Here is a 12,444-nt window from a genome sequence, read left to right on the forward strand (position 1 = left end):
AAACCCAAGAAGGTACTACTGTCAATTTCCCCCCTCAGGCCAAGAGAGAAACTCTAACTCTTGTGTCCTACTTGCATCCATTTATATTGTCTTTCAGGTTTTCCTTTCTTTGGTTGGGAGTTCATCTGGCATCCTGCTCTTGAGTCAAAGGTCAAGGAGACTCGTGCTTTCATGATGCCACAAGGTGCAGCCACTGTGTTTTGTTTTGGGAACCTGGGTGACATCACAGACTAACCCTTGAACTTCAGGAGCTCTTGCATAAGAAAGCAGTGAGTCAGTCAGAGAGAGCCTTAGTCACAGGGAGTCTGAAGTCTCAGGTAAGCAGAGCATGAGGTCATCAAGTCTACTCCCTGCACAATCACTCCAGCTTCTATCTGGCTGGGGTTAAATGACTCACGTCATTCTCTAGGGGAAACTAATCTATGTGGACCAGCTGTCACTAACCAGGACTTTTGCTGCTCTTCAGCCAAAATTTCAGCTTGCTACTTCTCATGACACCTTCGGTTATTCCTCCCTTCAGAGTGCAGGGTTTCTCTTGCATTACAAAGGGTCCCAGGTATTTGCCTGAGTGTAGCGCAGAGCATGCAGCTTTCCCTCTGTGTGAAAGCCTGTAGCCTGAGTGTGTCTCAGGAAGACAGTGGGCAGGGAGACTCAGTTAAACAGTGTTCCCCCTCCCGCCCCCAAGCATGCAGATTTCCATTACAAAAGCCCACGAGCCAAGATATTAAGGAGTCAAGACAAACTTCCACAAAGCCCCATGAAGCCACCTCTGTTTGGGTTTCAGCAGCTGTCTGCCTACAGAAGGCTCCAGAGTCACTGACGCATATTTATATCTCCACTTTGCTAACGTCACAAGACACAAACACGTGCGGACCTTTCCCAGAGGCACAAGGCCATTCGGGTTTCTTCAAGTGCAAGGCCATAGGGGGGCGGGTGGGGGAGGGAGGGAAGGGAAAAAGATAAATAAATTGGCAGAACAATTGTCTATAAGCACAGCTAGAGCTGTTTTTAATGTGCCTGAAGGTAATGCTTGATTTTGAGATGTGCTTTAGAATAACTTCCCACAGCTGACATATTACCAACGTGAACTGCTGGTTCTCCTTAAGACTCGGAGCTGGGAAGCAAAGGTCACCATCTTCTTGGAGAGACTCCAGCAGAGGGGCTGCGTGGGCCTTGCTCAGAGGCTTCTGTGAAGACCTCCCATCACTGGGGTGCCCCTCTTGGGTCTGGATAAATGGTCCGAAAGGTCAGGTTTACTCTCGGTTCTCTGGAGTGGTATTCCTTGGGCACACGATGCTAAATGGAAATATAAATAACTGACATAAACACACACATTTTTTAGTTGGAAGCAATTTACGACTTATTTATGAGGATCTGGACACATTTCCATTTTACCCCTGTCGAAATGAGCAGCGTTTCAGCTCTCTGATGTCTTCTGGAAACATTCTCCTCCTCTGAAGCACATCTCCAGCTGAGCACCCTGCGCCCGTGCCAGCACCCTGGCAGCCAGGCACGCTTGTCTCTCTAACTGCGGCTCCTCTCAGCCTCCTATGCCGCTTTTCCAAATCTCATAAGAAAAACACAAATGGACGAGGCCAAAGAGAGGCATGGGACTTGACTCTCATGTTAAGAGTTTACACCATAATATGCATACCTTAAAAAATATCTGGCCTAAAAATGGCCTGGCCTCACTGAGGAGTTGAGAGGAGCAAAGTGTTAACCACTAGCCACCTGAACGGACTGGAATGTAAATGAACTAAAACGCATAGTCACAGTTAAGTAGTTAATGTTCACAGGGAGCTAGTGGTTACTGATGGCGCCAGCTTGGATACAGAACACTATCATCAGTCAGGCACTAGTGGCTCATGCTTACAATCCTAGCTATTCAGGAGATTGAGATCTGAGGATATGGTTCAAAGCCAGCCTGGGCAGGAAAAGTGTCAGAGATTGAGACTCTTTTCTCCAATTAACCAGCAAAAAAAAAAAAAAAAAAAAAAAAATCTGGAAGTGGAGGTATGGCTCAACTGGAAGAGTGGCTAGCCTTAAGTGAACAACCTTCAGGACAGTGCCCAGGCTTTGAGTTCAAGCCCCAGTACCGACACCAAAAAATATATATACACTAGATATTGCTGCTCAAGTTGTCTATTCTTTTTTTTTCCCACTATAAAGATGTTTGTGAACAACAGATGTGATTTTTTTTATTTTAATTTTTTATTGTAAAGATATTATACAGAGGGTTACAGTTACATGAGCAAGGTAATGAGTACACTTCCTATTGAGCAGTTACCCCCTCCCTACCTTCCCCGAGGTTCTTTTTTTTTTTTTTAATTGTGATTAAGTGATAAGTTGTCTATTCTTACTGCCATTGATTCCAAGACTCCTTGGAGATGCCAATTTACTGCCTCTTGGCTTATTATTAGAGCAACCTGCTTTTTCTTGTCGAACATAGGGCCTAGGCACTGTCCCTGAGCTCTTTTGCTCAAGGCTAGTGCTCTATCACTTTTAGCCACAGTTCTACTTCCAGTTTTTGGAAATAAGACACAGACTTTCCTGCTCAGGGTTGGCTTCAAGCAGTGACTCAGATCTCAGCCTCCTGAGTAACTAGGATTATAGGCATGAGCCACGGGTACACCTCACAACTTGCTTTTTATCATGTTTACTTAGAAATAAATACTTCTCCATCAGGCCAGATGCCGGTGGCTCACACCTGTAATCCTAGCTACTCAGGAGGTTGAGATCTGAGGATCACTGTTCAAAGCCAGCCTGGGCAGGAAAGTCTGTGAGACTCTTATCCCCAATAAATCGGAAGTGGTGTTGTGGCTGAAGCGGTAGCGAGCTTGCCTTGAGCTAAAGAGCTGAGGGACAGCGCCCAAGCACAGAGTTCAACCCCCATAACTGACAAAAAAAACAAAAAAACAAAAACAAAACTTCTCCATCAGCCAAGAAGCTGCCTCCAGAGAGAATCTGTATTACCGGCATCTACCCATCCATCACTACCTGCCAGTCAGCTTGTGTGGCTCCTTCCATGATTAACAGGGTCCCGTGATCCAAGGGTATCTTCACTCTTTCCACATATGTGTAGTCTCCATTCTCTTCCTAGAAGACAGCAGCCACTGCACTGAATCTTATTTAGTTTTAGGTTTTTTTTTGAGATAAGGTCTAGACAGGTAGCCCAGGTTAGCCTTTAACCTACGATGCTCCTGCCTCAGCCTCCTATGTGCTAAGATTTTTAGGTGAGTTGCTGTGATTACATGTATGAGCCACCAAACCTAGATTTTCTGGCTACATTGTTTCCTTTTGATCCACAGGCAATAGGCCCTAACAACTTGCCGCCAGTCCACACAGGCTCACAGATAGAACCCATGGGTTCCACCACTTGGCAGCTGTTCACCTCTTTTACCTCTCTATCTTGAGTTACTCATTTATTAAATGGTGATGATGGCAGCATCTGCCTACCAGGGAGCCTCAGATGGTATGTATAAATAATATGGGGATGGGCTCACTGGAAGACCTGTGTAAGAGCTAGGATCACCACCATCATCATCTGAAATACAGAAAAGCCCATACTGGCCTAGGGAGAACAGTCACCTATACAAGAATTCCATAGCTCTGTGTTATTCAGTCTTGTTTCTTTCAAAGCCACGAAAGAGAGGGAGACGGCCTCTTACCCAAGGCTTGGTGGGCTGTGTTCTGCTTTACCTTTTCATGATTTGTGCCAAGTCACTACTTGGTGCCAATGGTAACATTAGTCACAGCTCTTCCCATGGCTACTTCGGTGCTTTGGAAATGTATTCCTTTTTCCAGAACAGACAATGGCAACAGTTTCTGAAAAAATGTGAGCTGTAGTTTGATCACAGCAGTATTGCTAAAGGAGGCCTGGTTGTTTGAGCCTTTGAGAATGGATTATAACTCCTGAACAAGAGCGCAGAAATGCCTTGATTTACATTTCTTCTGGAGCGCTCAGCACTGTCAGTCTCTCTCCACAGGACAGCCTGCAAAGCACAACAGGTGGTGTGGCTCTGCCTCCACATTGGACAGTGGGGAGGGGACGGGTGAGCAGCTTCCCAGCTCACAGCAGGGAAGGATGGGGCAAGAGTTGAGACCAGGACTGACCTGAGATTCCTGACTGCATCACCTTCACCAATAGATGGGCCACGTCTAGTGCAGAGGTTACATTTAGGTGACCTAGGGATTTACTGCAGTGCAATGCTGTGTTTATGTTTATTACTGCAGGAGTGCTTCTGAGAACTTTACTGTTTACAATGATTTCCTCAGGAAAATGGAAATCAAAACAATAATGGACTTGTATAAACAGACTAAGTTCCAGGGCCCAATCTCTGGCCTTGACTTTGTCAAGGACAGGCTATCATTTGTGCAGGCAGAAGACATAAGTGATGTTTTGAAATAATTTTTGGCTTTGGAGACCAATTTTTAATTGTGTCGCTACTTTTTTCTTTCCCAAGAATAAGAAAACACTAAGACATTAGCTTCTCCCTGTCCAGCCAACCAGAGTGCACTGGAAAGAGGATCTTAACTTGGGGTAGGGGGTGCAGTTCCATATCAAAGGGGCTAAGTAGGCATTATGAAAAAAAAAAAGCCAGTTAGTAGAGATGAAGGTCTTGCTGCAAAAGAGATATGAGGAGAGAGTACATTGCCCTTGAGATTTGGGGGCTCAATAGCTTTCTTAATGTAGGCTGGAATGGCAGCTACCAGCTAAAGGTTCAACTGAGCTGGAAGCAGAATTTCCTCTGCTTGCTATATAATCAGGGAGTATAACACAGACCGCAAAGTGTAAATGAAGCTCAGACACCATGACTAGAGAGGCAAAGACACAGGACAGACACTGACCATTACATGAGGATGGTTGTGAGACAAAGATCTAGAACATTCCAAACACTTTGGGGAGGGAGACGGGTGCTGGGAGCAATGGAAGAGAAGAGGTGATCCTGTAATTCCACCTGGAAATGTGATGCAGGAAAATGCACCTGAGAAGTGAAAGAGAATTCCAAATGCACTGGTGGAAAAAGAAGTTGAACAGTCATACTCCATTTGATGTTCCTAAGAGCTGAATTTCTCAAGCGAAGAGAAAGCCTCGGGCTCCTTTTAAACACATTGCAGCTAACATAGCAGCCTCACCAAAAATCAGATAAGGCTAGCCTTCACTCGGGAGGGAGTTGCTCTCAGCAGCCCACAAAGGAGACAGCGGACAGTGAGACGTGTGCAGAGGGAGATGGACGGGAAGGAGGCTCATAAATATGTCCTGAGGCTGGAGTAGCAGCAGGCTGTAGTCTGTTTAACCTAACCAAGATGCACAAGACTTTGTCCATGTGGGAAGCAGGTAAAAGGCCAGGGAGCTCATGTTTCGTGCAAAGGCTGGGGCATGTGTGGATCAGCAGCCATGCAAGCATGGCCGGATTGTGAATGAGAGGCAAGCTCATTAACTGTGGTTAAGTCTCTAAACACATCTCTGTAATTCTTTCAATTTACTCAGGACTTCACTTAAAACGAAATAACACAAAACATACCCACTTAAGACCCATTACTGACATTTTCCTATACTTTATGGGTGAAGGGAGTTATGAGGGTCACATACAGCCAATAGAGATGCTCTTGCTTTTCTACACTCTTGAAACCTTTCAAGAGAAAAGGCAAAAGCAAAACTTATGTATTTTCAGCCGGGCGCTGGTGACTCACGCCTGTAATCCTAGCTACTCAGGAGGCTGAGATCTGAGGATCACGGTTCAAAGCCAGCCCAGGCAGGAGAGACCATGAGACTCCTATCTCCAATAAACCACCAGAAAACCGGAAGTGGCACTGTAGCTCAAGTGGTAGAGCGCTCGCCTTGAGCTGAAGAGCTGAGGGACAGCGCCCAGGCCCAGAGTTCAAGCCCCACGACCGACAAAAAAAAAAAAAAACAAAAAAAACAACATGTATTTTCATACTAATAAAACACACAGCATTCACAGTAATGTCAGGCAACACTCCAACAACTCTCTAACAACTGCCAGTTCATTTAAACACTTAATTATATTTTCCAACAAAATACTGGGATGTAGCACAACTGTTATCCCCACCCCAGAAGAGGTATCTTCTTCAGTTTCCTTTAGAAAAATGCTAGTTAGGGGGGAAAAAAAATCTGATGTGCTCACTGGTACATTACTAACCTTCCAACAGTCCACCTAGAAATTTCCCTTCTTGTTACAAAGACAGTGCACTAGAGGGCTAGCAAAGAGGGTGATTGAGGATGAATATAGTCCACATGGTTTATTTGCATGTTTGAAACAAAACAATGAAACCTGTTAAAGTTGTTTTTAGAAGGGGAAGGGAACTGGGTGCTAGTAACTCACTCTTATAATCCTAGCTATTCAGGAGGCTGATATCTGAGGACTGAGGTTCAAAGTCAGCCTAAGTAGTAAAAGTCCTTGAGACTCTTATCTCCAGTTCACCACCAAAAAGCTGGAAGTGGAACTGTGGCAGGCAAGTCAAGCTGTGTGAAATTTAGATCTTTCTTGTGATCATCCCTTTCTTGTCCTAAAACAGTGTCTTAGAAATTCTAACTATCATTACTTCCAAGTCATCATTGTTATAATTTCTTTTGAGAATATGAGTAACAAGCTCACTAATGTAAAGAACAGTCTGTAATGTTTCTCCTCATTACTTTCTTAGCTGTCCTACCCTTGAGAAACATGCTTAATTGCCTGTCACACCAACAAATATGTGCTCCACGACTGAGAGTATCAAGAAAATACAGAAAATCACCTTTAATCCTGTCTTTCAGAACTCACACAACACAGACAACATTCTATATACAATTGTTTTCTGTCTTTAAATATGCAGTCATTTTAAAATAGGATTTTATTTTTTTGGGTCCAGTCGTGGGGTTTGAACTCTGGGCCTGGGCACTGTCCCTCAGCTCTTCAGCTCAAGGCTAGTGCTCTACCACTGGAGCCACAGTGCCACTTCCGCTTTTTTCTTTTTGCTTATGTGGCGCTGAGGAATCGAATCCAGGGCCTCAGGCATGCAAGGCAAGCACTCTACCACCGAGCCACCTTCCCAGCCCCTAGAATTATATTTCTTATATGAGCATTTTCTTTCCTCTTTAAACTCATAAATACTTTTGGGTCCCTGTGAATGTTGGATTTTGTGCTAGTGGTAAGGATATACATAACAGCAGGGAACACACTGTTGGCAACTGAGATTTTAATATCCCAGTGTTGTTTTGATAAAGGAAAGGCTACAGCAAGTAAATTTGAGGCAAAGCATTTCTAAATATATGTCTAGGGTAGAAAGGGTTGTTGTGGTTTAAAGTGGTAAAGTGTTAGCTTTGAACAAAATAAGCTCAGGTATAGCACACAAGCCAAATGACTGACAAAAGAAAAAAAATCTTTAAAATGTATGTATCTATGCTGGGCGCCGGTGGCTCACGCCTGTAATCCTAGTTACTCAGGAGGCTGAGATCTGAGGATCATGGTTCAAAGCCAGTCTGGGCAAGGAAGGTCCGTGAGACTCTTATCTCCAATAAACCACTAGAAAAGCAGAAGTAGTGTTGTAGCTCAAGCAGTAGAGCGCTTGCCTTGAGCTGAAGAGCTGAGGGACAGCGCTCAAGCCCAGAGTTCAAGCCCCATGACTGACCAAAAAAAAAAAAAAATCTATCTATGTCTAGGATAGATTCTTCAAATTCTATCTTATGTCTAGTATAGATTCGCTAGCTTTGCACGAAAAAGCTCAGGGATAGCACACAGGCCCTGAGTTCAAGCCCAATGACTGACAGAAAAAAAATCTTTTTTTTTTTTATTATAAAGATACTCTACACAGGGGTTACAATTACATGAGTAAGGTAATGAGTACAATTCCTATCGAGCATTGTTAGCCCCTCCTTTGTTTTTCCCCTACTATCCCTTCTCTTCCCAAGTTGTAAAGTTCGTTTTTAAAACAGTGTCTTGTACGCCTCGCCTCTTGTTACAATGGGTCAACCTGTGTCCTAGTTTCAGCATTTTGTTATTCCCCTTCCCCTCCCCAAATTAGAAAAATGTATATACAAGATGCACGGCCCAGGAATCAAATATATGTCTAGGGTAGAAAGGGGAGTTGTGGTTCAAAGTGGTAGAGTGCTTGCTTTGAGAGGAAAAAAGCTCAGGGATAGCACACAGGCCCTGAGTTCAAGCCCAATGACTGACAAAAAAAACAAAAACCTTATGTCTATGTCTAGGATAGATTTCTGGGCCCCAAGGTATGGACTTCAAGGCATTCGGTTTCTACTACCAAATGGCTTTCTTGAGAAGTCTATAACAATTTGTGATTCTATCTGGAAAATATGACAATATCTATCTTCTGACCAAACTATCAGCTGACAATGATAGGGAAGAAATTAGGGGGAGAGGTGACAACTCATTCAAGTGACAATTCTGTGCTTACTGGTTCAGTCCACCAGTTTTTCATGCCTATTTGCTGCTTGAATTTTTGTTTCTCAGCCTTTGCCCATTGTTCTCTGGGGTCTTAACATTTGTCTATTTATCTATCACCATACATAGAAACTCATTTGCCATTTGTTACAGGTTTTTAAAATACTTTTCTTCTGAAATGCCTAACTTTAACTGTGTTTATGTTATTTAACACAGAATAAATTGGGATTTTTTGAGAGTCAAGTCTACTAACCTTTCTTTGGCTCACTTTCATGTCTTTTTATGCTTAGAAAGTCTTTTCTCATCCTGTGGAAAGTTAAACATGCAAGTGCATTTCCTTTTAGTTAAAAAAAAAGAAGTTTACTTTTTTTAGGTTTAACTCTTTCTCTAGCTAACCTAGACTTCTTGGATCTTATATTTTTATTTTTTAGTATGTTTGTTTTCCTTGCTTTTCTTTTTTTGTGCTGAAGATCAAACCTGGGGCTCCATGCATGCCAGGCAGGCATCCTTCTACTTAGCTATATCCCCAATACCTATGCTTTTGTGTGTGTGTGTGTACATGCACACGTGTGCATGCCTACAGCAATCCTTGGGCTTGAATTCAGGGCCTGGGCAGACTCTGAGCTTCTTTTGCTCAAAGCTAGTGATCAGTGGATAAAGCCATAGCTTTACAACTTCACTTCTGTTTTTCTTTTTCTTTTTGGTGATTAGTTGAGATAGAAATCTCATGGATTTTGCTGTCAGGACTGACTTCAAACCACGATCCTCAGATTTCCTGACTAGCTAGGGTTATAGGTGTAAACTACTGGTGCCAGGCCCTATGCTTCTGTTTATAACAATACTCAGGTACTTAGAGGCACTTAATCCTCCTGCCACACTTTCTGGATAAGAACAACTCTAGTGGTGGCCTATACACATACATTCCTGATGATTCTTACTACAAAAAAAGTGAACGCAGGGCCAGGAAGTGAATGTAGCCTATGCTCTCCACAGTAAGCCCCACTGCCCTGCAATCCTGTCACATTGCCTGCTCTCATTGTGTGGCAACTGATGACCCCCTAGGGGCACAAACACAAGCAGGGAGCAAAACCAAAGGGTGTGTCTGGGTGCACAGTATGGAGTAGGGTCTGTGAACAAGCAGCCCCTTCTTATTCTTTCTTGATCTTCTTGGTTTCCCAGGGAAGCTGGCTGGCAAGTCAGCTCGTGTGTGTGTGTGTGTGTGTGTGTGTGTGTGTGTGTGTGTGTGTGTGTGTGAAGTTGGCTGGCAAGTCAGCTCGTTTGTGTGTGTGTCCCAGGGAAACTGGCTTGGCAAGTCAGCTCGTGTGTGTGTGTGTGTGTGTGTGTGTGTGTGTCTGTCTGTCTGTCCCAGGGAAACTGGCTGGTAAGTCGGCTCGTGTGTGTGTGTGTGTGTGTGTGTGTGTGTGTGTGTGTGTGTGTGTGTGTGTGAAGTTGGCTGGCAAGTCAGCTCGTTTGTGTATGTGTCCCAGGGAAACTGGCTTGGCAAGTCAGCTCGTGTGTGTGTGTGTGTGTGTGTGTGTGTGTGTGTGTGTGTGTGTGTGTGTGTGTGTGTGTGTGTGTGTGTGTGTGTGTGTGTGTGTGTAAACTGGCTTGGCAAGTCAGCTCGTGTGTGTGTGTGTGTGTGTGTCTGTCTGTCCCAGGGAAACTGGCTGGTAAGTTGGCTCGTGTGTGTGTGTGTATTTCCCCTCATGTAATTCAGTTCCTTTAAAAACACTGGGCAGTAGCTACAAGTCTGGAGGCCAGATTCAGCCGAAGGCTTCCCCAGCTGTGCTGACATGGTTAGCTTCTTTTGTTCTCCTGTCATTCACTCTAGCTGGCCTGTAAACTCTCCATGCCAGCTGCCATCAGCTATACTTCCTGGATGCCCTCTGCCACATGACACAGTACTGTTTTCCCTAACAGTACTGTGTTCATCTCACTCCCCACTGAAAGCAAAACGTACTTCCAAATGTTTGATCTCAATTAACAATGAGACATTTGGTTTTCTAGATCTTCTGGGTCTCAGATGTGTTTTATCTAAGAAATATCTCCTCTTTTTATCAAGAAGTTGCTTATGGAAACAAGACACATGTGAACAGGAAGGAGAAACACAAGCTGCTACCTGGTTCTTATCCCCCAACTCACAGGAGGCACCTGCCACACAGTAACTATTATTAGTTTCTGCAATGGAGACATCGGGGAAGCTCAGGGTCTACAGAGACGCTGGAGGCCAGGAAGGGACTTGAGTGAACAAGAATTCCCATACCCTGTCTAAGAGAGGGCAGACAGATCACTCAGTAGAATGTAGTAGCCATGCAAAGAACAGACAGAGACCAGGCAGATTGGTACAGATTCCAGGAAGATTTGACAACCTGGCTGAGACACGTGCACTTCATTCTGTGGTCCAGGAGGAGAACAGGGAAACTTTCCTGAGCTGGAAAAACACAATGACAAGAGCAGAGAGCTCCAGCTCACTTCATGCTCCTTTGTTCTCTTGTCATGAACAAGCATGTGTGATTCCATGGCTGTGCTTATCATTTTCAAGAAGTAGTCATCGGAGCCATCTTGCAGTGAATGAGCAGCGAATGTCTCAGCACCTTGTCTGTCAATGGGACATTCACAGCTCAACTAGAAAAGATTTTTGAAGGATTCAGTGCAAAGTACTTAGAAAAAAAGACAGGCACAGAGTCCACACTATACCTTGTTATGCATTGTTAGTGTTTTACTACTGTCATTCTGACAATCCCAAATGCCATCTCTAATCCAGGTAATCTATAATCAGTGGCCTACTTTACATGTGAAACTCTCAAGTATCGTCCAGGAAACATGTAGAAGATGATACTCTTAAAAAAGGGCAAAATCTGTTTGCTCATGTTGGTAATCCTGGATAATCAGGAGATTGAGATCTGAGGATCTTGGTTCAAAACCAGCCCAGGCAGTAAATCCCTGAGCCAGGAAAGTCTGTGAGGCTCTATCTCCACTAAACTAGCAAAAAAGCTAGAAGTGAAGTGGTGGCTCAAGTGGTAGAGCACTATCTGTGAGAAAAAGAAGCTCAAAGCCGGGCGCTAGTGGCTCACGCCTGTAATCCTAGCTACTCAGGAGGCTGAGATCTGAGGATCACGGTTCAAAGCCAGCCCGGGCAGGAAAGACCATGAGACTCCTATCTCCAATAAACCACTAGAAAACCGGAAGTGGTGCTGTAGCTCAAGTGGTAGAGCGCTCGCCTTGAGCTGAAGAGCTGAGGGACAGCGCCCAGGCCCAGAGTTCAAGCCCCATGACCGACAAAAAAAGAAAAAAAAAGAAAAAGAAGCTCAAGTGCCTGAGTTCAGTGCCTTGAGTTCAAGCCCCAAGACTGGCACAGAAAGCAAAGAAAAGCAAAGCAAAGAAAGAAAGAAAAGAAGGAAGGGAAGGAGGGAGAGAGTAAGGGAGGGAAGGAGGGAAGGAAGGAAGGAAGGAAGGAAGGAAGGAAGGAAAGGAAGGAAAGAAGGAAGGGAAAGAAAGAAGAAAGGAAGGACAAATTCTACTAAGCAAAGATGGCTTACATCTGTTAACCTAGCTGCTCTCAGAAGGCAGAGATCAGAAGGACTGCCAGGATCAAGGCCAGCCCAGGCAAAAAGTTCCTAACAACTAATCTTAACTCAATAGCTAGGTACAGTGGGACACACTTGTCATCACAGCTACAGCAGAAAGTATACAAAGGAAGATTATAGATTGGACTCTATAACTAGAACACACTGGGCACTGGTGGCTCATGCTAGAATCCTACCTACTCAGGAAGATGAGATCTGAGGACCTTAGTTCAAAAAACCAGCCTAGACAGAAAAGTCCCTGAGACTCTGTTAATTCCAATTAATAATCAAAAAGCCAAACATGGATCTATGGCTCAGTGGTAGAGTGCTAGTCTTGAACATAAAAACTCAGGAATAACACCTAGGCCTGAGTTCAAGCCCCAGGACACACACACACACGCACGCACGCACGCACGCACGCACGCATGCACGCACGCACGGACAAAATGCAGAAATTCATTTTCTCCTCTGAGTCA

The 12,444-nt window shown here is 44.3% G+C and overlaps 1 protein-coding gene across 4 annotated transcripts in view; it reads right to left on the minus strand.

The window, feature by feature from the left end:
• Positions 1-985: 985 nt before the first annotated feature.
• The window catches only part of Alkbh3 (alkB homolog 3, alpha-ketoglutarate dependent dioxygenase), a 42,956-nt gene continuing 31,497 nt past the window's right edge, over positions 986-12,444 (minus strand). For 3 of the 4 annotated variants that reach the window (XM_042671110.1, XM_042671108.1, XM_042671109.1), the window contains exons 9-10: positions 2,998-3,096; positions 986-1,296 (exon numbers count right to left, since the gene is read on the minus strand). In XM_042671110.1, the coding sequence (XP_042527044.1) occupies positions 1,204-1,296; positions 2,998-3,096 (192 nt within the window). In that variant the 3' untranslated portion in view covers positions 986-1,203. The remainder of the gene's footprint in view (positions 1,297-2,997; positions 3,097-12,444) is intronic. The other variant, XR_006146242.1, reaches the window with a different exon arrangement.

Source organism: Dipodomys spectabilis, unplaced genomic scaffold (genome assembly GCF_019054845.1).
Source record: "Dipodomys spectabilis isolate Male_0828 unplaced genomic scaffold, ASM1905484v1 ptg000599l, whole genome shotgun sequence".
In the NCBI taxonomy this organism is placed as follows: Eukaryota; Metazoa; Chordata; class Mammalia; order Rodentia; family Heteromyidae; genus Dipodomys; species Dipodomys spectabilis.